At 42.2% G+C, this 23,993-nt stretch overlaps 1 protein-coding gene across 1 annotated transcript; it reads left to right on the forward strand.

The window, feature by feature from the left end:
• Positions 1-384: 384 nt before the first annotated feature.
• On the forward strand, positions 385-19,273 carry LOC113643855 (mucin-2-like). Its single transcript, XM_047804430.1, has 4 exons — positions 385-558; positions 12,638-18,367; positions 18,526-18,602; positions 19,006-19,273. The coding sequence occupies exons 1-4, from the start codon at positions 468-470 to the stop codon at positions 19,081-19,083; spliced, it is 5,976 nt and encodes a 1,991-aa protein (XP_047660386.1). The 5' UTR covers positions 385-467; the 3' UTR covers positions 19,084-19,273.
• The last annotated feature ends 4,720 nt before the right edge of the window (positions 19,274-23,993 follow it).

Here is a 23,993-nt window from a genome sequence, read left to right on the forward strand (position 1 = left end):
ACTAAATTTTTAAGCGTAACCATAAACCACAGGTATCTATGATTTTTATTGTTTTTTTATTTCACAGTTAAAGCTTAAATGCCGAAAGATAAAACCTTAAAATGTAAAAAAGAATGGATGTCATGTTTTTACACAAAAAAGGTCACTGCATGACTCCCATAAATATCTCAATTATAAATGAACTGTTATATTTTAAAAACATTTTGACTAATAGTCCAAAAAAGTACATTTAATTTACTATGTTAATTTAGTTTGCACAGTTGCAGCAGCAGTTCAGCAGTGTAAGGAACTGTGTAATATGTTAGATCAAACAAATCTTGGTATTTCCCTTGAGGAGATGAGGGTGGAGTTTGAGGTTAAAGTTTCACAATTGAGTTTCCTCAATGGACACTTAGTGCCTCAGAGTTTATTCAGCTTTAGAAGAGCATAAAATAAAAAATCACAATTTAAGCTGTTTAAGGATTGCCATGCTGAGAGCTGATTTCTCATCACTATATACCAAGATGCTACTCATTCTTCTTGCAGGATTTGTTATAATGATTAAAGGTCAAACAACAGGTAAGATGTTATATATCATCAGTACAGAATATATTTTTAGTGTATCTGAGAGCACTTTCCGGAGTGTCATTATGCCTTTAAAAAAAAGTGCACCATTTTGGTATATACCCGTTTCCATAAACATTCATTCATTCATTCATTTTCTACCGCTTTATCCGAACTACCTCGGGTCACGGGGAGCCTGTGCCTTTTCCATAAACATATTTTTACATATTTTTTATTTTTGTCTTAATTTACATGCTTTTTATTAAAGGTAAAAATCTGTTCATAATAAACTGCTGTCATAATTAAAATAAAAATTGTAGACACAACTAAACATAGTGGCAATACCCAAGTTCATATTAAAATAAACATATAAACTCAAAAGTATTTAGTTTATGTGTCTTGCGTGTAAATTCTATTTAGACAAATTTGTCTAATGCTATTGTAGAACCGAATGACCAAATGACCAAAAATAATTTCTGTAATAGCTTTATGTATATGTTAACATTGATAACAATGAGAAATTGAGAAAAAGCCAGTCTGTTTGTCCTTTTTTTACCATTTAAAATTTATTTAAAATTAAAATCTAAACAAACTAAGGAATATATTATTCTGACATCTGTTATAGATAAATATAAAAAGTATTGATGTATCTGTTGAACAATTATGAATATTATTATAGTGCAAAACATATCATAAACAGTGTGAGTGTTAATTGGCTATGACTAAGAATTGGACCTGTTATAATATATTTTAGGTTTAGACCAAGTTCCCATAAATACACCCTGTATTTGGTTTTTATTTACTTAATGACTAAACAGTAAAAATTTCCCATGCCACATTGTGACAGGAGAATTTAAACAATAAAAGCAAATAAAAGAGCATGCCATTTGCTTATTATACTCACAAAGTGGAACTATGCTTAGAATGTTGATATACTAGATTAATTTTTATTGTTTAAATGCTTCTATTGTAAAAACTCTTTTTGTTTCCTGTTTGATCAGCATTGCTTTCTTTCTATTATGGCCTTTAGGAGGCACTTGTTGTACAAAAAAAGAACTGCTTCAGTGATTCTCAGAAACACAAAGTAGGAAATAGATAAACAAAATATTTCTGTCACAGTATTTATAAAGTTACAAAGGTGCTATAATTAGTAAGTTAAATCAATATCACCACTTTAAATACATATATATGCAGACATCCCAAGTATCTCCCTGATGCCCGCAAATTAGTTACAATCTCCCGGAATCTAGAGCGAGCAAGCAAGAGCGCGGCGGGGAGCGAGAGACCTTGCGTGTGTGTGTTAGTGTGTCATCCAATCAACTGTCAGTGTGGGCAGGGCTTTTATCTCTTCTCCCGAACCGAATTAATCAGTGTATCTAGAATAGTGATGAGAAGTTCGGTTCTTTTCCGCAAACCGGTTCTTTCGGTTAGTTCGTTTTAATGAACCAGTTCAATAATCCAGTTCACCAGTTCTTTTACGTCTTGACGTAATGACGTAAATTCCTTCATCCCACCGCTGCCGGCAGTTACAATCAATTTAACATATTTAAAAAGTTCTTTGTAATCATAACTTTAGTTGAATACGTTTCTTACATTTAAGTTTTGCAACTAAAACACCCAGTACGGGCATTGACGTGCAAACCTGGGTGTTTTACGTGTTTTAAAGATATAAAGTTAATAAACTAATCTTCATCAACTTACAAAAACTTAATTTTGAAATGTTTCTTTCGCTCAATCAGTTGTTTCAAAAACTAATGCAACCGAGTTAAACACTCATACGTTGATAAGACATTAAATCATAACCATTTTCATTTGTTGCTGTATCAGTTCAGTGATTTACGCATGCACAGTAACAACAGCTCATCGGTTCTCAGTATTTCGGACGCGTCCGAAATAAACAGTTCTCATCTCAGTGTACTGATGATTCGCTGTATCAGTTCAGTTATTCAAGCATGCGCAGTATCAACAGCTCACTGGTTCTCGGACGCGTCCAAAAGAAACAGTTCTCAGTTCAGTGTACTGATGATTCGCTGTATCAGTTCAGTTATTCACGCATGTGCAGTATCGACAGCTCTAGCTCACAGTTCTCTCAGCACAACATGTCTCAGTTCAGTGTACAGGAGTTACATATACTCCGGAATATTAGTTTATTTAGAGTCGGAGGGGCTGTCAGGCATGACCAAAAGTGAGTAACTTTAGTAACTTGTGGATCAGCGCTGACTGAAGACACGAACTGTTTAGAACGAATCAGTCCGATTTGGTGAACTGGTTCATCCAGTTCAATAAAAAGAACCGGTTCAAAAGAACGATTTGTTTCACGAACCGGCCATCACTAATCTAGAAACAGGAGCGTCATCATGGCTCATGGCAGTGGGAGAGTGCCCCAAAAAACCACAGTATAAGACACATTTTACACCATCATGGCCCATGGCAGAGGGAGAGAGCCCCAAAAAACCACAGTATAAGACACATTTTACACCATCATGACCCATGGCAGAGGGAGACTACACCAGGTTACGTATGTAACCCGGTTCCCTGAGAAGGGAACGAGACACTGTGTTAGTGCTGACGCTATGGGAATGCTTCTTTGAGGAAGTTGTGTCTAAAGCTCTGTGTGCACACACACCATTTAATGGCTCGGAAAGGACACGTGACGGAGTAATTACTCGCCAGTAAGTCCATATAAGGGCATCTACGTCACGCTGCTCCAGCTCTCTTTGTCTGAAGGAAGCACGAACGGATGCCCGGGGCGTGGCCAGCAACACAGCATCTCGTTCCCTTTTCAGGGAACCGGGTTACATACGTAACCTGGTGTAGTTCCCTTTCGAGGGAACTCGACGCTGCGTCAGTGCTGACGCTATGGGAATGCCAATACCCATGCCGCCACGCACCGGTTGATGACTGCGCCAGAGGCCGTGAAAGAGCATGAGCAGACTGGGAACAGCACATCATAGGCCCCGCAGTACCTGGGACCCTGGAGTGGGGTCCAAGTCCAAGTCATAGAATCTGATAAAGGTGTGCGGAGAAGACCATCCTGCCGCAGCACAAATATCTTCAATGGGGACACCCCTGGCCAAGGCACTGGATGAGGCGATGCCCCTAGTGGAGTGGGCCCTGATGCCAAGAGGTGAGGCATGGCCACGCACCTCATAGGCCTGAGTAATGGCCTCCACCACCCAGTGCGCCAGGCACTGTTTGGAAACCGGATTACCCCTATTCCGGCCCCCAAAACAGACAAAAAGGGCGGAGGAGTTACGCCACGAGCTAGAGCAGTGGACGTAAGTCCTCAGGGCCCTTACCGGGCAAAGCAAGTGCAGCCTCTCCCGTTCCGCCGACTCATGGGGCGGGGGACAGTAGGCCTGCAGGATGATTGGACATCCCGCCATCCTGGGCACCTTAGCGACATATCCTGGCCTGGGCTGCAGGATAGCCTTGGACATGCTGGGGGCAAATTCTAGGCAAGCGGGGGCAATCGACAATGCCTGCAAATCCCCGACTCTCCTGAGAGAGGCCAAGGCTAGAAGCAGAGCTGACTTCAGGGTCAGAAACTTCTCAGAGACTGATTCCAATGGCTCGAAGGGGGCTTCCAGCAGCCCCTCCAGGACCACAAAGAGGTCCCAGGAAGGAAGGCGTGGCCTAGAGGAAGGCCTCAGCCGCCTGACACCACGCATAAAGCGAGAGACCAAAGGGTGCCTATCCAAGGAAGCCCCAAGGACAGGTTAGTGGTTCGCGGCAACTGCGGCCACGTACACCTTTAGAGTAGACGGGGACAGGCCCCGAGAAAAGCAAGACTCAGGAACTCCAGCACTGTACCAACCGGGCAGTGAACTGGATCCTGAGAGTGCTCGTCACACCAGAGACGAAAAAGCCTCCACTTCAGATCATACAGTTTCCTAGTGGAGGGAGCCCTAGCATTCAGCAAAGTCTCTGTCCCCTCAGTTGAGAGGCCTGCATCTAGGAGATGGTCCCCCTCAGGGGCCAGACCCAAAGCTTACACATCTCGGGGCGGGGGTGAAGAATTGGCCCCTGCGCCTGAGAGAGGAGATCCCTCGTGATGTGAACCAAACCAAAGAGGGCCAACGAGGGGCAACTAGGAGAAGGTTGACCCGGTCGTGGTGCACTCTGGCTAGGACTTGAGCAGGACTTGACTAGGACTTGAGCAGAGCTACCAGGGGAAAGGCGTACAGGCGGAGCCTCGGCCACGTCCATACCAGGGCATCCAGGCCCAACGGGGCCGGGTGAGAGAGGGAGAACCACAGTGGACAGTGGGTCGACTCCTCTGAGGCGAACAAATCCACTTCCGCCCGGCCGAAAATCTGCCAGATTCGCTCCACCACGAAGGGCAATTTATGTGCCATGAGAGACAGGGGCCCTCCCATAGACCCTGGGCCAGGCGGCCATCTAAGTCTGCGCCCCAGCCCGAGAGCGAGGCGTCCGTCGAAAGAGTCCTGCGACGGTGACATGCCCCTAGAATGGGACCCAAGGCCAAGAACCGGGGTTTTTTCCACATAAGGAGGGTACGAAGCCCACGGCGCGTAATCCGTATAACTCTGAGGGGATGCCTGCGAGGATGAAAGCCTGCCCCCTTGAGCCAGAGCTGGAATGGCCTCATGTGAAGCAAACCCAAAGGAATAACGTTGGTTGCTGCTGACATGAGGCCGAGCACCCTCTGTGCCTCGGCAACAGAGAGGCTGCGGCCTAGCTGAATAGCTTTCACCACTGACAAGATGGAGGCCACCCGAGTGGGAGATAGATGGTTCTCTGAGAAGGAGAAAGCACACTCTTTCCTGGGTTCAGCCTGAGTCCTAAGGACCTCATGTGGGCAAGCACAGCATCTCGATGCCTGGCTGCCATAGCCTCCGACTACGCCAGAATGAGCCAGTCGTCCAGGTAGTTCAGTACACGGATGCCCCTGAGACGCAATGTTGCCAGGGCAGCATCCATGCACTTCGTGGTGAAAGGGCTAAACCAAAAGTAAGGACACAATACTGGTACGTTTAGCCCCCGAAAGCAAACCTGAGGAACTTCCTGTGCTCCGGCAGAATGCTTATGTGGAAATAAGCATCCTTGAGGTCGATCGTGACAAACCAGTCCTCAGATCTGATCTGGGACACGATCATCTTGAGCGTGAGCATCTTGAACTTGTAACTCTTTGGAGTACAGTTCAGAGCCCGCAGGTCCAAAATCGGACGCAGCCCCCCGTCCTTCTTGGGAACAACAAAATATCGGCTGTAAAAGCCGGAGTCCCGCTCTGGGAGGGGAACATGCTCTATGGCCCCTTTCTCCAGAAGTGAGAGGAGTTCCTCCCGGAGAAAAAGCGCCTGGTGCCCGCCCATATTAAGGGCAAAACACCCTGGAAACACGGAGGACGGGAGGAAAACTGGATCCTGTACCCCCTTTCTACAGTATTCAGGACCCACTGAGACACCCCTGGCAGAAGTTTCCACGCTGCCAGGCTGCCTGGCAGTGGCGTCAAACTCGTGCAGACCTCCCGGGCACCCTGAAAAAGCGCACCGGCAGGCGCGAACCCAGGAAGATCCGCACAAGAAAGGGGAGCCAACACAGGCCCCACTGCCCCCCCCAAAAGACAAAGGCGGCGGGGCTGGCAGTAGGGGGAGCGTCTCTGAATAGGGCGCTCCCAGGAGCCCCTGCACTCGGGCATCCGGACTCCTTCGTGGCCCACTTGGCTGAGAGGACAGACCTAAGGTCCTCTCTCACCGGACGGGTCCGGGCCCGGGCATGTGAACCGGCCTCCCTAGTTTTAGACGGGGGGGCACGGGCCGCCACACTAGCTCTTCTCACTGCCCTGAGTGAGCAAGAAGGGGGATCCAGCTCTGCTAGCAGATCAGCCTGGTAGGCCTGCAAGACCGCCATGGTGTGCTGCCTTTTAGGCCTTACCCACAATGGCCGAAGTCGTCCTACATGGCTTGGATGGAAGGGCAGCCTCCGCTAACTCAACCTGGGAACCCCATGATTGAAGCCGCTGCACTGCCTCGGCAGACGCAGGACCCGAACCACGAGGCGCAGCCGAAGCTGAAAATACAGCCAGGCGGGATCAGAGCGTGCGGAGAGGGAATCCCTCACAATGCACGCAGCCGGCTCCCTCGAGAGCTGACCGGGCATGCTCCTCTCCCAAACACACCACACAAAGAGAATGCGCATCGCCCCCCGTGATAAAGCAAGGGCACGGATGCACGCATCTCTTAAAGTGCTTAGACTGCAACATTTTGCCTAGTCTTTCCCTATTTTTTTCTTTCCCTGCACTAGACAGACAGACAAACGACACACATAAACGGAGCGCTTCCTGAAGACAAAGAAAGCTGGAGCAGCGTGACGTCCTTATATGGACTTACTGGCGAGTAATTACTCCATCACGTGTCCTTTCCGAGCCATTAAATGGCGTGTGTGCACACAGAGCTTCAGACACAACTTCCTCAAAGAAGCATTCCCATAGCGTCAGCACTGACGTAGCGTCGAGTTCCCTCGAAAGGGAACCACAGTATAAGACACATTTTACACCATCATGTAAAGAGGGAGGGAGAGTGCCCTAAAAACCAAAGTATAAGACACATTTTAAACAATCATGGCCCATGGCAAAGGGAGAGTGCACCAAAAAAACAAAGTATAAGATACATTTTACGCCAGACTACACGAAAGTGTACAGTTGTCTTACAAGCATTAAACATAATGACAATCTTGCACACTGTACAATTTGTAACAGTGACTACAGCATTGCCCATGGTGAGTTAAATAATTGTAAAACACATGTTGACGTGAGTTCAACACGTTTCTGCTCATGTGCATATTTTTCAGGCCAACTAGTTGCCAAGGCTACATGAAAACCTCAAACTTACATTAGTTAACATGAACTAATAATGAACTGCACTTATAAAGCATTTATTTATCTTTGTTAATGTTAATTTGAACATTTACTAACACTGTCATGGTCAGCGCACCGCCCACGCCCACCAAACACCAACACCGAGAAGCCTCTCCAGAATACTAGCTCTCCCAGACTACACCTCCCAGAATCCACCACTGAGACAGATTGCTCCACCACTTGTTCCTCATCAACTACTTCCTATAAAGACTGAACGTGAACTTGACACCAATGAGAAGTCTTGATCTGTTCCAGCAATCATTCTGAGCAATTCCCGTGTTTTCTCTGTTCTGGTTTCGGTTTCTGCTTCTGTGTTTACTTTCCCTGACCTTGCCTGTACGACTACAAGTTTGTCTTTATTAAAGGCTGCAAATGGATCATCCGCCTTACGACTCTTTGTTACAGAAGACTTCGCCACCGAACGATCCAGCAGCGGTCTTTCAACTCGCAGCTCAGCTTTCCGATCAAGTGCAACAGCCCGCCAAACGACACCAGCAGCTAACGCAACTCACCGCACTCACAGATAAGCTCGCCGTGGCATTGCAGAGCCTGCAAGGAACCGCCGGCGCACCGAGCCCTCAACCTCCGGCGATGCCACCCACAGCCATTGCGTATGCCGCCAGTCCTCGCCTTCCCGGAGAAGTTCAACGGAGATCCCGGGAGGTGTAAGGGATTTCTTATGCAATGCTCGCTCTTCATGGCCCAACAGCCCACTATATATCTGACCGATGCCAGCCGCGTCGCCTTTGCGTGCACGCTCCTCACCGGCAAGGCGCTGGATTGGGCCACCGTGATATGGAAAGAAGACGGAGCCACCTTCCCGACCTTTGAGCACTTCCTCACACAAATCCGCACTGTCTTCGATCACTCCGCCACCGGTGAGAGCGAGGAGGAGTGTCTACTGAAAATCTCGCACCGCCGCTGAGTATGTGCTGGCATTCCGCACCCTCGCCGCAGCAGCAGGCTGGGAGGAATGGCCGCTGAAGCTGCTATACTGGAAGGGCTTGAACCCGGAACTGCAAGCTGAGCTCACCTGCCGCGACGAAGGGAAAAACCTGGCCAAGAAATCCCCAGCCCGTCTCACCTGCTCACCGGAGGCGCTTACAGCATTCCAACACCTGAAGAAGAGCTTCACCTCAGCACCCATCCTTCACCACCCCAATGTGAACAAGCCGTTTATAGTGGAGATGGATGCCTCCAACATGGGAGTCGGAGCCGTCCTGTCTCAGCGCCAGGGGCCGGCCAACAAAATGTTCCCATGCACGTACTTCTCCCGCAAGTTATCTCCCACGGAGCACAATTACAACATGGGAGACCGTGAGCAGCATTTGAGGAGTGGAGGCTCTGGCTGGAGCGCGCACAACATCCGTTCACAGTCTTGACCGACCACAGAAACCTGGAATATCCCCATGCTGCCAAGTGCATGAACCCCCGTCAGGCAAGATGGGCTATGTTCTACACGCGCTTTCAGTTCTCCGTGACCTACCGTCTGGGAAGCAAAAATGCTAAAGCTGATGCACTGTCACGTGTGCCCCGAGAGGTAGACCAGGACGCACCACCTGAACCCATCATCCCGAGACACGGATCCTCGCTCCGATCCAGTGGGATGTCCTGACAGAGATATCCTAGGCCAACGCGCAGATGCGGCTGCCTGCTGAGTGTCCTCCAGAAAGAATCTACATGCCCGAGAACCTGTGCACCACTCTCCTAGAGCTCCTACATGCCAGCCCTAGCTCCGGCCACCCCGGCATCACAGGGACAATCCACCTGGCCCAAAACCAGTTCTGGTGGCTGTTGTTGTCCACGGATGTACGGGATTTTGTGTGGAGCTACGGGATCTGCAACACTTCGAAGGTCCCACACCAACTTCCCGCAGGGCTGCTGCAGTCACTACCGATTCCACAATGGCCCTGGTCTCACATCACTCTGGACTTCATCACCAACCTGCCCCGGTCAAATAATTACACGGTCATTCTCACCATCACTGACCGATTCTCGAAAGCCTGCCGCCTGGTCCCGCTACCCAAGCTTCCTACAGCATTTGAGACAGCAGGGACACTGTGCGATTCTGTCTTCCATTACTATGGACTGCCCAAAGACATTGTTTCGGACCGAGGTCCCCAGTTCACTTCTTGAGTCTGGTCCGCTATCTTCAAACAACTGAACTGATTTCAACTGACAAACAATGTCAGCCTCACCTCGTGGTATCATCCACAGGCGAACGGACAAACAGAGCGGTTAAACCAGGAGATCATCCGCTTCCTCCGCTCGTACTGCCAAAACAATCAGACGGATTCGAGCAAATATCTGATGTGGGCGGAGTATGCACAAAACTCCCTCATCAAACCCGCCACCGGCCTGACTCCCTTTTAGTGCGTCCTGGGCTTCCAGGCTCCCCTCTTCCCATGGTCCGGCACACCCACCGACCTACCGGCCATCGACGACTGGTTCTGCCGGAGCGAGGAAACATGGAGCGTGGCGCATTGCCAACTACAGTGGGCCGTAAGCAGACAGAAAGGCCAGGTCGACAGACACCGCAGGGCACACCCGGAATATCAACCCGGTCAGTGGGTCTGGTACCAAGTCTGCGACCTGCTGGACTCCAAACGCCGAGGAGGTCACTTGGAGTGCCTAGTTGACAGGGAGGGCTACGGTCCGGAGGAACGCTCATGGGTGAAGGCGGGGGACATCCTGGACCCCTCGCTCACAACCGAATTCCACCAGCGATATCCTGACAAGCCGGCTCCCCGTTCTCGTGGATGACCCCGGCGTCACACACGCCCTCGCGTCGGGAACTGCTTGCAGGGGAGGGGAGCTCTGTCACGGTAAGCGCACCGCCCACACCCACCAAACACCAACACCGAGAAGCCTCTCCAGAATACTAGCTCTCCCAGACTACACCTCCCAGAATCCACCACTGACTCTTATTGCTCCACCACCTGTTCCTTATCAACTACTTCCTATAAAGTCTGAACGTGAACTTGACACCAATGCGAAGTCTTGATCTGTTCCGGCAATCATTCTGAGCAATTCCCGTGTTTTCTCTGTTCTGGTTTCGGTTTCTGCTTCTGTGTTTTCATTTTGTGATTGTTTGCTGCCTGCACTGACCTTCTGCCTGTCTTACCGTTTCTGATTTCTGCCTACTCTCTGATATTGTGTTTACTTGCCCTGACCTTGCCTGTACGACTACGAGTTTGTCTTTATTAAAAGCTGCAAATGGATCATCTGCCTTATGACTCTTCGTTACAAACACATTATTCAAATCAAGTTAACATTAATTAAAGCACTGTGAACTAACATGAACAAACCCTAAACAGCTGGATTTTTATTAACTAACGTGTCCGCCTTTCTTTTATTTGGTTGTGGCTTCGGAATACCTAACTGAAAATACTTTTTGCAGATTGGGATGTCTGTATATGAATGTGATGTTTGTGGTTTCTGACTAGTCAGAATATAAACATTAATATTGATTAAAGCTTAATTTATATTGACAGTAGTGCATCTGAAAATCACAGGCTAATATCGAAGTGGTGATTTTATTATGGTATTGCTCTTTTATAGCAGGTCCATAGCCAGGCTATGGGGGGGGGTGTTTATTTTTTCAAAAAGAGGAATTTTTTGCAGTTTTTCTCCTCCTTTTGTATTTAATTATAAGGTTCAAATATTACATTTTGGTGACCTTTTATGCACTACTTTGTGCTGGAGTAGCTTGTCTGCTGGTATCTTAAGAGCACGCTCTTTGATGCACCTAAATTATTTACTGCATTGTTGTCAAATTGCTTCCTCATGTACCACCTTTGTCAGTCCATACACAGTTCATAAGTTTAAAGACCACACTAACCACAGAATAGATTTAATAAACTTTTCTGAAGTATTAATAATAATTATTTTCATCATCATTTCTTGACTCTCTGTCAATGCCTCTTTGCTTGTTGTTGTATTTGTCTCGACACTTATGGATTTAGTACGCTGGTCAGTTCCAATCTTCTTGGGAGCAATTTGGAGAATATGTTCACAGCTTCATCCAGGTTGACTGCCATGTCATAGTGTGTATGGATGATGGCCAGGGATGACAGGGATGACTCTCTCCGGAGAGTGCTGGCTGACCGTTCACATTCAAATGAGGTGACTGGCAGAGTACAAGCTATTTTGAGAAGCTTGAATGTTTGGGCAGATCAGTGCATCACATTGTTTGATTGCCTCAGCACATGAAGTTGGCATTTGTGCTGATGGCTTGTTTTCTCACTTCAGTGTCCAGCGTTTCAGTTCCTGGTCAATCAGCTCTGGTGAAAGTAAGTCACCTTGGTAAAGTTGGACTACTTCAGAAATGTCCACTGTCACACCTGAGTTGCACTGTATAGATGAAATTAGACCCAGGAGGTTACAGATAGAGGACTGAATCAGGATGCAAACTCCAAGATGACATGGTCTAGGAAAGGTATAGCCATGCTGCAATGATAGTAGTCCTTCACAGTTTCAGCAGGTACATTTTCTCTCTGTGTCTGCCTTCCAGCAACACGTGGTTGATTGCTAGGCTCAACATCGACCTGCGCAGCCATCCCGATGGCTTGCTTGTAGATCTGGTTGAAGTCATCCTCAATTGTCTCACGTAGCTCCTTGTAGATATTCTTGACCTAATCATACCAAAGCCTCTGCTTTGTACTTGCCCCGCCTTCCAGTGGTGACTTCTTGGCTGTAATTTTCTGTATGGAGACCAAGTGCAATGACCTCTAAAGCCTTAACAATAAAGACGAAGGCACTATCTATAAAAGTGGCTGTGTAGACTTTTGAGTGAATAAAATAAAGAATATATATAAAATGCTTTGAAAAGTGTATTGCGAAAACTTTCTATGAACTACGCGTGCACACACACACACACACACACACACACACATGTCCAGCTACAATAATGTATCATTTTAATGTGAAATAGCAACCCAGAATATTTGTCACAAACATTGATTAAAACAATGATGACAATAATCACATGAAAAAAAAAAAATTAAATTCTGGACCTTTGGTAGTGAGGGGGAACCACCCGGACCAAAGCAATTCAAAAAGTGTAATCATAAATAAATTCTACAATAAGATGATTATTTAACATTTATGGAAAGGGTCTTCACTGTCAGAGGTTAATCTTTACATTGTCCAACATCTTCCACACAGAAGAGTGCTTTGCATTTATGCTTTGCATTATTTTGTATCCTGTTTTAGGATTAAATGAGGGTACAGTTGAGATCACACCCACATCTCAAGCAGAAATAACAGCCATCTCTTCAACAACAACAACAGACATCACAACCACATCTACAGTAACAACAGAAGGAACAACCACTTCTGAAACAAGAACAGACAACATAACTACATCTGCAGCAACAATAAATATAACCATTGCTCAAACAATAGCAGAAGATGCAACCACCTCACCAGCAACAGACATAACAACCACATCTCCAACAACAACAATGTACACAACCATTTTGCCAACAACAGACACCACAACCACACCCACCTCTCCAACAACAGGCATTACAACCATATCTCAAACAACAACAGACACCACAACCACATCTGCAACAACAACAGAAGGAACAACCGTATTTTCAACAATAACTGACATAACAACCACAGCTCCAGCAACAACAGAAGAAACAACCATCCCTTCAACAACACCAGACCTAACAACCACAGCTCTAGCAACAACGGACTCCACAACCACATCTCCAGCAACAACAGAAGGAACAACCATTCCTTCAACAACACCAGACTTAACAACCACAACTCTAGAAATAACAGACACCACAACCACATCTGCAGCAACAACAGAAGAAACAACAATCCCTTCAACAATCCCACAAACAACAACTACATTTCCAACAACAACAGAAGACACAACCACATCTGCAGCCACATCAGCAGAAACAACAATCCCTTCAACAATCCCACACACAACAATCACCTCTTCAGCCACAACAGACATAACAACCCCTTCTTCAACAACAACGGCCATAACAACCACATCTGCAGCAACAACAGCAGAAACAACAATCCCTTCAACAATCCCACACACAACAACCACATCTCCAACAACAGACACCACAACCACATCTGCAACAACAACAGAAGGAACAACCATATTTTCAACATCAACTGACATAACAACCACAGCTCCAGCAACAACAGAAGAAACAACCATCCCTTCAACAACACCAGACCTAACAACCACAAGACTAGCAACAACGGACTCCACAACCACATCTCCAGCAACAACAGAAGAAACAACCATTCCTTTAACAACACTAGACGTAACAACCACAACTCTAGCGAGAACGGACTCCACAACCACAGCTCCAGCACCAACAGAAGAAACAATCATCCCTGCGAGAACGGACTCCACAACCACAGCTCCAGCACCAACAGAAGAAACAATCATCCCTTCAACAACACTAGACGTAACAACCACATCTCCGACAACAGACACCACAACCATATCTGCAGCAACAACAGAAGAAACAACAATCACTTCAACAATCCCACACACAACAACTACATCTCCAACAACAACAGACACCACAACCACATCTGCAGCCACATCAGAAGAAACAACCAACCCTTTAACAACACCAGACATAACAACCACCTCTTCAGCCACAACAGGCTTAACAACCCCTTCTTCAACAACAATGGCCATAACAACCACATCTGCAGCAACAACAGCAGAAACAACAAACCCTTCAACAATCCCACAGACAACAACCACATCTCTGACAACAACAGAAGACACAACCACCTCTCCAACAATAGGCATAACAACCACATCTCCAACAACAACAGAAACCACAACCACATCTGCAACAACAACAGAAGGAACAACCGTATTTTCAACAACAACTGACATAACAACCACATATCCAACAACAACAGAAGAAACAACCACCTCTCCAACAACAGGCATTACAACCATATCTCAAACAACAACAGACACCACAACCACATCTGCAACAACAACAGAAGGAACAACCATATTTTCAACAATAACTGACATAACCACAGCTCCAGCAACAACAGAAGAAACAACCATCCCTTCAACAACACCAGACCTAACAACCACAACTCTAGAAATAACAGACACCACAACCACATCTGCAGCAACAACAGCAGAAACAACAATCACTTCAACAATCCCACACACAACAACTACATCTCAAACAACAACAGAAGACACAACCACAGCTGCAGCCACATCAGCAGAAACAACCAACCCTTCAACAACACCAGACATAACAATCACCTCTTCAGCCACAACAGACATAACAACCCCTTCTTCAACAACAACGGCCATAACAACCACATCTGCAGCAACAACAGCAGAAACAACAATCCCTTCAACAATCCCACACACAACAACCACGTCTCCAACAACAGACACCACAACCACATCTGCAACAACAACAGAAGGAACAACTGTATTTTCAACAAGAACTGACATAACAACCACATCTCCAACAACGACAGAAGACTCAACCACCTCTCCAACAACAGGCATTACAACCATATCTCAAACAACAACAGACGGAACAACCATATTTTCAACATCAACTGACATAACAACCCCAGATCCAACAACAACAGAAGAGACAACCACCTCTCCAACAACAGGCATTACAACCATATTTCAAACAACAACAGACACCACAACCACATCTGCAACAACAACGGAAGGTACAACCGTAGTTTCAACAATAGCTGACATAACAACCACAGCTCCAGCACCAACAGAAGAAACAATCATCCCTTCAACAACACCAGACCTAACAACCACAACTCTAGCAACAACGGACTCCACAACCACATCTCTAGTAACAACAGAAGGAACAACCATTCCTTCAACAGCACCAGACTTAACAACCACAACTCTAGAAATAACAGACACCACAACCACATCTGCAGCAACAACAGAAGAAACAACAATCACTTCAGCAACCCCACGCACAACAACTACATCTCCAACAACAGAAGACACAACCACATCTGCAGCCACATCAGCAGAAACAACCAACCCTTTAACAACACCAGACATAACAACCACCTCTTCAGGCACAACAGGCTTAACAACCCCTTCTTCAACAACACTGGCCATAACAACCACAACAATAAACCCTTCAACAATCCCACACACAACAACCACATCTCCGACAACAACAGAAGACACAACCACCTCTCCAACAATAGGCATAACAACCACATCTCCAACAACAACAGAAACCACAACCACATCTGCAACAACAACAGAAGGAACAACCGTATTTTCAACAACAACTGACATAACAACCACATATCCAACAACAACAGAAGAAACAACCACCTCTCAAACAACAGGCATTACAACCATATCTCAAACAACAACGGACTCCACAACCACATCTCCAGTAACAACAGAAGAAACAACCATTCCTTCAACAGCACCAGACCTAACAACCACAACTCTAGAAATAACAAACACCACAACCACATCTGCAGCAACAACAGCAGAAACAACAATCCCTTCAACAATCCCACACACAACAACCACATCTCCAACAACAGACACCACAACCACATCTGCAACAACAACAGAAGGAACAACTGTATTTTCAACAAGAACTGACATAACAACCACATCCCCAACAACAACAACAGAAGACTCAACCACCTCTCCAACAACAGGCATTACAACCATATCTCAAACAACAACAGACACCACAACCACATCTGCAACAACAACAGAAGGAACAACCATATTTTCAACAACAACTGACATAACAACCGCATATCCAACAACAACAGAAGAAACAACCACCTCTCCAACAACAGGCATTACAACCATATCTCAAACAACAACAGACACCACAACCACAGCTGCAACAACAACAACAGAAGGAAGAATCATATTTTCAACAGTAACTGACATAACAACCACATCTCCAGCAACAACAGAAGACACAACCACATCTGCAGCCATATCAGCAGAAACAACCAACACTTCAACAACACCAGACATAACAATCACCTCTTCAGCCACAACAGACATAACAACCCCTTCTTCAACAACAACGGCCATAACAACCACATCTGCAGCAACAACAGCAGAAACAACAAACCCTTCAACAATCCCACACACAACAACCACATCTCCGACAACAACAGAAGACACAACCACCTCTCCAACAATAGGCATAACAACCACATCTCCAACAACAACAGAAACCACAACCACATCTGCAACAACAACAGAAGGAACAACCGTATTTTCGACAATAACTGACATAACCACAGCTCCAGCACCAACAGAACAAACAACCATCCCTTCAACAACACCAGACCTAACAATCACAACTCTAGCAACAACGGACTCCACAACCACATCTCCAGTAACAACAGAAGAAACAACCATTCCTTCAACCGCACCAGACCTAACAACCACAACTCTAGAAATAACAAACACCACAACCACATCTGCAGCAACAACAGCAGAAACAACAATCCCTTCAACAATCCCACACACAACAACCATATCTCAAACAACAACAGACACCACAACCACATCTGCAACAACAACAGAAGGAACAACCGTATTTTCAACAACAACTGACATAACAACCGCATATCCAACAACAACAGAAGACTCAACCACCTCTCCAACAACAGGCATTACAACCATATCTCAAACAACAACAGACACCACAACCACATCTGCAACAACAACAACAGAAGGAACAACCGTATTTTCAACAATAACTGACATAACAACCACATCTCCAGCAACAACAGAAGACACAACCACATCTGCAACCACATCAGCAGAAACAACCAACACTTCAACAACACCAGACATAACAATCACCTCTTCAGCCACAACAGACATAACAACCCCTTCTTCAACAACAATGGCCATAACAACCACATCTGCAGCAACAACAGCAGAAACAACAATCCCTTCAACAATCCCACACACAACAACCACATCTCCAACAACAGACACCACAACCACATCTGCAACAACAACAGAAGGAACAACCATATTTTCTGACATAACAACCACATCTCCAACAACAACAGAAGACTCAACCACCTCTCCAACAACAGGCATTACAACCATATCTCAAACAACAACAGACACCACAACCACATCTGCAACAATAACAGAAGGAACAACCGTATTTTCAACAACAACGGCCATAACAACCACATCTGCAGCAACAACAGCAGAAACAACAATCCCTTCAACAATCCCACACACAACAACCACATCTCCAACAACAGACACCACAACCATATCTGCAACAACAACTGAAGGAACAACTGTATTTTCAACAACAACTGACATAACAACCGCATATCCAACAACAACAGAATTAACAACCACCTCTCAAACAACAGGCATTACAACCATATCTCAAACAACAACAGACACCACAACCACATCTGCAACAACAACAACAGAAGGAAGAACCATATTTTCAACAATAACTGACATAACAACCACATCTCCAGCAACAACAGAAGAAACAACCATTCCTTTAACAACACTAGATGTAACAACCACATCTCCAACAACAGACACCACAAACACATCTGCAGCAACAACAGCAGAAACAACAATCCCTTCAACAATCCCAGCCACAACAACCACATCTCCAACAACAGACACAACAATTACATCTCCAGCAACAACAGAAGAAACTACCATCCCTTCAACAGCAATAGACATAACAACCACCTCTTCAGCCACAACAGGCATAACAACCCCTTTTTCAACAACAATGGCCGTAACAACCACATCTGTAGCAACAACAGCAGAAACAACAATCCCTTCAACAATCCCAGCCACAACAGCCACATCTTCAACAACAGACAACACAACCCAATCTCCTACATCAACAGCCATTACAACCACCTCTCAAAGTATTGTTTTCATATTCTAAATTTCTCTAAATATGAAATATTTTTTATGGATTTGTGTTTTTAATTATTTAACTGAGTAATTAATTAATTAACTAATTTTAAAATTTTCTTAAAATTATTTTTTTTATGTTTTTTTTTTATCTCTTTATACATTACAGAGTATGCTCAAACAGTGGTCAGGTTGCAATCTGTTACTGAACTTAGCAATGAAAATATCATCATATATATAGAAGAGGTAAGACTATGGCCATAACCTCTCTGAAGCTGGTTATCTTCCCATCACAGCATATTTTAAAATGTTTTCATTCTCTTACACTGCAGCAAATTAACAAATACTTTTTAAACAATTTGTAATTCTATTTAATGTTTTCATGTGTAACAATTTAATTCCTTTTAAAATGTGAAAAGTTAATAAGAAGAAAATAACACATGATGTTTTTCATCAGCCTTAGATTGAGTAGAGTCTCCTTTTATACTGCACAAGTTTACCAACGATTCCTATTTTAACTGATTAATGAACAGCACATGGTTTTAAATAATCTATTTATGTACTTTTATTTAATATGTGTACATTTTTTCATATTAAGTCACTGTGTACAAGGTAAAACATCACTTCATTTACCTTTTTTTTATTATAGTTTTATCGACGCATCCAGGCTATGGTTAATGGCACCATTACGTTGACAGTGAAGAAGATTGAAAAAGTGACACCTTAACCACATGGCAACCACACTCATCTAAATGAATGAGCCTGAGTCGAATAGACCCCAGGCCTGCACAAGGGTTATATAAATATGATATTTACTATGGCAATGACAAACATTTTCTCCAAACACACTTTATTGAATTATACACTTTATTTCAACATTTATACAATTATAATTTTTAGACAAGTATTAATAACAACAAAAATAAGTAATAAATAATAATAATAATAATAATAATAATAATAATAAATATTATTATTTTATTATTATTATTATTATTATTATTATTATTATTATTATTATTATTATTATTATTATTATATTAAGTTATGTTTATTATACTATAGTTACAAAAAATATTATATAATTACTATCACTTAGCACATTTCTCTAAACAAATTCACTTTCATAAAGATTACAAACATTACGACAATAGCTAGAAACATTTTGTTGTTTAAAGTTTATTTAATTACATAGTCTTTCAACTGTTCAATTCAATTCAATGTATTTGTATATTGCTTTTAACAATTCACAGTGTCTCAAAGCAGCCTTTAATAAGTATAGAAACGAGCAAAATTTTAAACTTAAAAACTTTAAAACTGGACATTTGCACACCTGTTGCCTTCTGAAAGTAATTGTGCAGCTTGACTGCAGGCATGAAATGTTTTCTGTGGGCATGTAGAGTACTGGTCTTGATTTGGTTTTGAGACCTGTTGTCTGCCTTCAACATGTCTTCTACTCACACTACCAGACCTTCTGAACCTGTTCCAGGCTCTGGAAATGACTTATGTCTGCTACTTATGTACTTCTACTATGTCTACAAATTCTAGCTAAATCAAGCCTCCGTGCAGCATCCCAACAGCCCTCTTGAGGTCATAATCCTGCAATCCCTCTAAACAAGCAATGTCTGGAGACTATCAAAAGCCATGAAGGATAACATTTTATTTATGACAACATTGACTATTAACAGACTTACATGTTATACATGAATTGTGAAAGAATCACATTTTGATTTTAGGACAACTTTGATGAAAGTTTTTTGCCAGGCTTTTGTTCTCTCATGTGTCACATTAAGGTTAAGGGGCGTGAAAAATTTGATGTTCCTACAAAATAGACCAGCAGGCATCCATAGATCGTTCACTTAAGAACTGTGCAATTTATTGAGTCTATATCATGAACTTCACATAGTTTGGAAAATCCATTGTTTAACCAATCTTCATAAGCGCCTCATAAGACGCATTTGAAAACACAATGGCTTTCTTCTTCTATGAGGGAATAGAGTGTCTTGACAGCTTTGATTTGTTTCAAAATGCAACATGCACCTCTTCCGGAAATCTTACCAATCAGATAATGACTTCCAAACTATTGAAGCTTATCCAATTTTGTGTACCATATTCAGAGGTTTAGCCAATGGTTTGCGGTTCCTGAGACTAAATGGCTCTTTGTCAGTATTTTTTTCTTTTAGAATTTTTTTATTTTAAAAATTTAATAATGAAAACTCAATCTCTGAGTTAAAAACTAATAAAAATGTGATTTTTGTTTGGTGCTTGGATTATTATATAAATAATTGAATATAAGAATTATTATTCTTCCGGACAAAACTTTGGCGTGTAACTTGTCCCGCAGCTTTTGTTCTAGACCCATGAATGAGGTGTCAAATTGACCGGCTCATTGAGGAGAGGTGTGCTAGGATTTTTATAAGTGATCCAAGCAACGATGTTCGCACAGTGGATGAAAAAACGGCCAAAAAACTCCCATAGACCTGATTGGGAAATTCTTAAAATTCCTATTCTATTGTTCATTCAACTATAAGAATTACATGTACTGTTCTATGCAGTATAATAATATTTAGAATCCCATAATGACTGCAGTATTGACATGAAATGTCCAAACCCTCAGATGTCACATGAAAATAATTGGCACAATATGGACATGTGACATATCAAAACACTCAGCACAATGAGGGTAACTGCCTCACGTGTATTCTGGTCACGTCACATGACGCCACGTGAAAATCAAAAATTAGCTATAAAATTCTATACACCATTCACATTTTCATGTTCAGAAATTTGAATCTTAACTGTCACTTTCTCACACACACATTGCCATGTGCAAGCACCATTCACATTTTCTTCAGGAAATGTACATTCTAGTTTTATTTGTTTGTCTGTTTTTATCTTCAGGACAGAATTTTTGGTCGGCTTCTTATAAACACAAGTTGACAGTTTATAACATTTCATTTTTTCTTATTAACTTCAAGACAAAAATAGAGGTTGGTGAGGGAACAACTGTTTATACAGTAAATGTTGATGAAATTAATCATTACACAGGCCAAAGCCACTAAATAATGGCTTGGGGAAATGACAGTTTGAGATTTAAAACAGTAAAGTCAAAGCACAGACTTAAATCCAGCTGAAAATCTGTTGCAAGACCTAAAAGTTGCTGTCTAGAAATATTCTCCATCAAATTTGTCAGAGTTTGACCAAATCAATATGTCATAGAAACACACCAAGACATCTTAACGATCTGTAACAGCTGCAAAAAATGAACTATGTTTTTACTCTGGGGTCTTTTTTTTACTGTTTTCTCTTTCTATTAATTATGCCTCATTATTTACTTTTAAATAGCCTCTAGATACTTTTTGTTTGATTTTATTTCTGTTGAGAGTCAGTTAAAAAACAATCAAAACCTCTATTCTGTATGCATAAATTTGATGTTGCAATGCACCAAAAAATGCTAGTAAAAATAATTACTGTGGATATTTTCTGGAGGCATTTGTTTAGTGGGTATTTGTTTGGTGGACAGCAAGGTCACTTTGTTTAAACTGCATTCAGTTTATCATTAGCCATGAGTCTTGCTGCACTCTCTCTAGCACTTACCCACTTAAACACAGAAACATTTAATAGTAACCTATATATACTGTATACAATTACTTTGAGTTTTTAAATACTCTAAATTATTTATTATTAATTATTTAAATATGAATTCAAGATAATTTATCTATGCAATGTACCTATTTATAATATGTATTTGCTTAGCACAAGTAAGTGCAAATATATATATATATATATATATATATATATATATATATATATATATATATATATATATATAAATATTATATGTATATATAAATAATTAGAAAGGACACAAAGAAATAATTGTTTAAACTAAAAGTATAAACTAAAGTATAATTAAGCCATAAACTAAAAGCAAATTTATATGCTGCCATTTGCACTAATACATAATGATGCAATAATACACATTGCTTGTTGAATCTAAGGGCAGAACACTATCTTAAATACCAATTAACAGCACAGAAAATGAGTGAGAAATCCAAGTGAATAGTGTGCACTTTTTTTAAATATTAACTGCCTTATCACAGGTTTCAAGGTGAGGATTCACCATGCCAGAAACAGAATTTTGGAGTTTTTGGTTTACACATAATCCTGCATGAATAAATTCTCTTGTAGCTTGCAATCTGTGATAGCTTGCATTTATAACAATTTATAAATTCTGTCATAGCTTTAACAATCTTTAATGGAACTACTATAAAGTAATAGAAGTTGAAATAGTTATAAGTAGGTATAAAATACAAGTGTATGACAATTTGTAAAAATTCCTAAGCCATCCTGGACAATTTTTAGCATTTAGTGATAAAAATTGACTAGACAAATTTGATTTAATGATGAGTCTTAATGCATTTTCAGATATCATTTAAGACTTTTAGATTAGATTAGATTAGATTAGATTAGATTAGATAAGATTAATGACAACTTTATTGTCATTACACATGTATAAGTACAAGGCAATGAAATGCAGTTAGGTCTAACCAGAGTGCAATAGTAGCAAGTGCAGGATATAGTGTTTACAAGAGTTAAATAAGTTAAATAAAGTGGTAATATGGAAGTATTTTACAGATGTGTGTGTACTATGAACATAGTATACAGATTTACTGAAATTAACAGAAGGATATGTGCTGTATCAAAATATATGGCTATTCATATAAACTGTAAATTACAGATGTGTATGTACTATGAATATAATATACAGATGAGTGCAAATTATTTGCAAATAAAAGACACATCTAATGTGTATACAAAATGGTTAAAATGTAGAATGTATTCATCTGAATACATTCTAAATTTTAACCATTTTGTATACACATTGGATGTGTCTTTTATTTGCAAATGTTAAACTAAACATGCCAAATTAACAATCATATGGAAAATATGATATAGGATCAAACAAAAAATGAAAGGAGTAGCGGTGACAAACACGTAAAAGCTTATCCTTAAAACAGTATTTCATTCTAAATAAATAAATAGACCATGAAAAAATAGACACCTTCAGTGGCTGAAGTTTGTATTCTAATTAAGTTGACAAGTATGAAAACATATAATGTGCACAACAACATGCATATCTAAATGATATTTATCGGGTGTATTTCAGGTCTCTGTTTTAAGACATATATTGTTCTGTATTTGTAGCGCACCCTTTGGACTTGTAATTGATAAACATTCACTTTCACCGATGATACACACATACCGATGATGCACAGTTATACTAATCACTTTAGCCAGATTCAGTGACACAGACTCATACATTGCAAGAATAAAAATAAAAGGTTTGATGGATAGAAACCTGTGTCATAACCACTGATTGAACATAAATACTGTTTAAGTTTTTAAGTTTGCTGGCTGCTGATAAAGTTATAATAATTTTCAAAGATTAACGAGTGCCATGGATATTACTAATTTGATTCAAAGAACAAAATGTGCATTTTGTCATACTACAAAAATTCTCGTTTTTTCTCAGAGAACAAGAATGAAAGGTTTTGTTGTTGACATGTGAATATGTTGGGCATGTGGTAGCCTAGTGGTTAAGGTGTTGGGCTACCCATCGGAAGGTTGTGAGTT

This window comes from Tachysurus fulvidraco, chromosome 2 (assembly GCF_022655615.1).
Source record: "Tachysurus fulvidraco isolate hzauxx_2018 chromosome 2, HZAU_PFXX_2.0, whole genome shotgun sequence".
NCBI lineage: Eukaryota > Metazoa > Chordata > Actinopteri > Siluriformes > Bagridae > Tachysurus > Tachysurus fulvidraco.

Coding starts and splice junctions, on each gene's coding strand:
- LOC113643855 (XM_047804430.1), top strand. CDS start 468: ATGCTGAGAGCTGATTTCTCATCACTATATACCAAGATGCTACTCATT. Junction 18,368..18,525: donor CATTACAACCACCTCTCAAA/GTATTGTTTTCA, acceptor TATACATTACAG/AGTATGCTCAAACAGTGGTC. Junction 18,603..19,005: donor TCATCATATATATAGAAGAG/GTAAGACTATGG, acceptor TTTTTATTATAG/TTTTATCGACGCATCCAGGC.